The 2,500-nt window shown below is 52.2% G+C and overlaps 1 protein-coding gene across 1 annotated transcript in view; it reads right to left on the reverse strand.

Moving 5' to 3' along the window:
• lrriq1 (leucine-rich repeats and IQ motif containing 1) overlaps positions 1–2,500 on the reverse strand; it is a 32,088-nt gene that overhangs the window by 14,005 nt on the left and 15,583 nt on the right. The window contains 3 exon segments of the mRNA XM_035525454.1: positions 544–615; positions 724–842; positions 1,889–2,011. Coding sequence (XP_035381347.1) covers positions 544–615; positions 724–842; positions 1,889–2,011 — 314 coding nt within the window.

Here is a 2,500-nt window from a genome sequence, read left to right on the forward strand (position 1 = left end):
GAGAGAGGAGGAGAGAGGAGAGGAGAGAAGAGAGGGGAGGAGAATGAGAGGAGAAGAGAGGAGATGAGAGGAGAGAGGAGAGGAGAGAGGAGGAGAGAGGAGGAGAGAGGAGAGGAGAGGAGAGAGGGGAGGAGAATGAGAGGAGAAGAGAGGAGATGAGAGGAGAGAGGAGAGGAGAGAGGAGGAGAGAGGAGGAGAGAGGAGAGGAGGAAAGGAGGAGAGGAGAGGAGAGGAGAGAGGAGGAGAGAGGAGGAGAGAGGAGAGGAGAGAGGGGAGGAGAATGAGAGGAGAAGAGGAGATGAGAGGAGAGAGGAGAGGAGAGAGGAGGAGAGAGGAGAGGAGAGGAGAGAGGAGAGAAGAGGAGAGGAGAGGAGAGGAGAGGAGAGGAGAGGAGAGGAGAGGAGAGGAGAGGGGAGCAGAGGAAAAAAAAAAAGAGGAAAGGAGAAGAGGAGAGGAGAACATCTGAATGTGCAGGGTCTGCATTAATCTTTCCTTCCTGCGGGTTAAACCACCCGAGCTTGGCAGCGGAGAAAAGGGCCGTACCATTCCTCAAGGATCATCTCTGACCTTTCTGACAAGGCAGCAAGTCTTGGTGACGATGTTGGAGACAGATTTCTGAAATACACAAAACACGTACACAAAGTTTGCAATACGTCGTCAATACATAACACATATACAAACAGTCAGTTGGTGCACCTGCATCATGGCCCTTATGGTGATTACCTGTGGTTGAGGTCAGATGACTCACTCTTCTGCGACATTCCCTCGCTCCCTGTCCAGGCCTGCCTGGCTTTCCATGGCAATACAGGTGCACTCTTATGAAGCTCAGACAGAAGAGAAGGCTGAAAGGTCCCAGAGGAAAGTCGTGAGACGGACCCCTGCTTCCACACGGGAATCCTCCACTACGTGGGACCTCGTGTGAGACGACCAGCGTGTCGCAGAGAATGTGCTTCACGAGGAGAGGAAGCACATTCTCGGAGACACGTGAAAAGGTGTTACGTCCCTGCACCGCCCAGCTGTGTGGTTGAACTCCATCCCTGCTACACCAGCTGTACTGCCTCAGAGCTGTGCCACCGTGAGGCACTCACCCGGCCCTCTGCCTCCAGGTCAGAGTGGCACTACCGTGAGGCACCCACTCAACCCTCTGCCTCCAGGTCAGAGTGGCACTACCATGAGGCACACACCCATCTCTCGTCTTTCACAGAACGAGACCTCCTCAGGACAGGAAGTGCGAGCAGGAAGCTTTGGGGCGGACTAAAAAAAGTAACCCCATTGGTGGAGCCAATTAATCTGATGAACATTCGCCCAGAGAGGCTCACATCGGGCCGTCCCGCGGGCAGTGGGCAACGACAGCAATCCACAACGGCAGCCCTCCCAAGTATGCACGCGCTCTGCTCAGAGAGACTTCGGAACGCAAAGCTGTCTGGTCACTCTCCATTTCCTCCTGTTTGTCTAACACACACACACACTCCGAGGCCCTCTGAGGAATTAGCTAGCCTCTCAGGAGCCATAGTGCTGGTGAATTGTATCCTGTTGTTGTGGTTATGGCTTCAAAGCAAGTGGTGAATCACATTAGGCTGATAGCACTGCACTCTCACTGATGCGTTTTCTCTCTGTACATTCAAGTACTCCATGACACACTCACTTCCAAACAGGAAATGACTGGCTGATGAAGGCTGCATTTACTAAATGAAAACATCAAAATCTTTGATGAAAAGATATCTTGTTAAAACTAGAGGTTATCCAGAAATTAACGTGCCAGTGTCGATGCTTCTATCGTCTTACAACAACTTTCTATGCGACTTGGGTTATCGCTAAGGAAACCGAGGGGTGACGTTCCACCCCGAGATGGCCGAGCCCCGAGCCCCTCCGCCGGATCATCTCCTACCTCGGCACAGACGAACTGGGCTACGTCCACCTCCTCGAGAACGTCCTGGTCGAGGGACGCGGCACGGGCGAGCGCGAGCGCCCGAGACAGCCTCCTCCGCAGTGAGCGGCCCCGCCAGACAGCCTGCGGCAGCAAACGCACCGGCCCATGAATCACACGCAAACCTAAATATTGTGTGTTATCCCATTAGGAAGATAAAACATGTTAACCTCTCTTTAATTGCCCCACGGTCTGCTGTTTGAACTTTGGGTGACTTGGACTCCACAAGATAAATGGAACACCAAGACACCCTTAAATCACAGTATTCCCCACAGATGTGGTGGGATGGGGGGGCTTCCCTACAACAGGGATCAGAACCCAAATGTCCCCACCAGCAAAAGGATGGAATCTGTCTAAGCTCATTATTTTCCTCTGTCCAGTCCTCAGGGACTCATCAAGTATGGACAGAGGGGGACAGCCTCTCTCAGCAGGGATGCGTGAAAGGAAGGCCCTGTTTTCAGAAGCTCTGGCTCCCAGTTCCCAACAAGCACGTGGTGGTAATGTAATGTGTAATGAAAATTATTATGTTATTTATTATGTTCATAAAAAAGGAATAGAATCCACCTTCCAAAG

This window comes from Electrophorus electricus, chromosome 4 (assembly GCF_013358815.1).
Source record: "Electrophorus electricus isolate fEleEle1 chromosome 4, fEleEle1.pri, whole genome shotgun sequence".
NCBI classification, from domain to species: Eukaryota; Metazoa; Chordata; class Actinopteri; order Gymnotiformes; family Gymnotidae; genus Electrophorus; species Electrophorus electricus.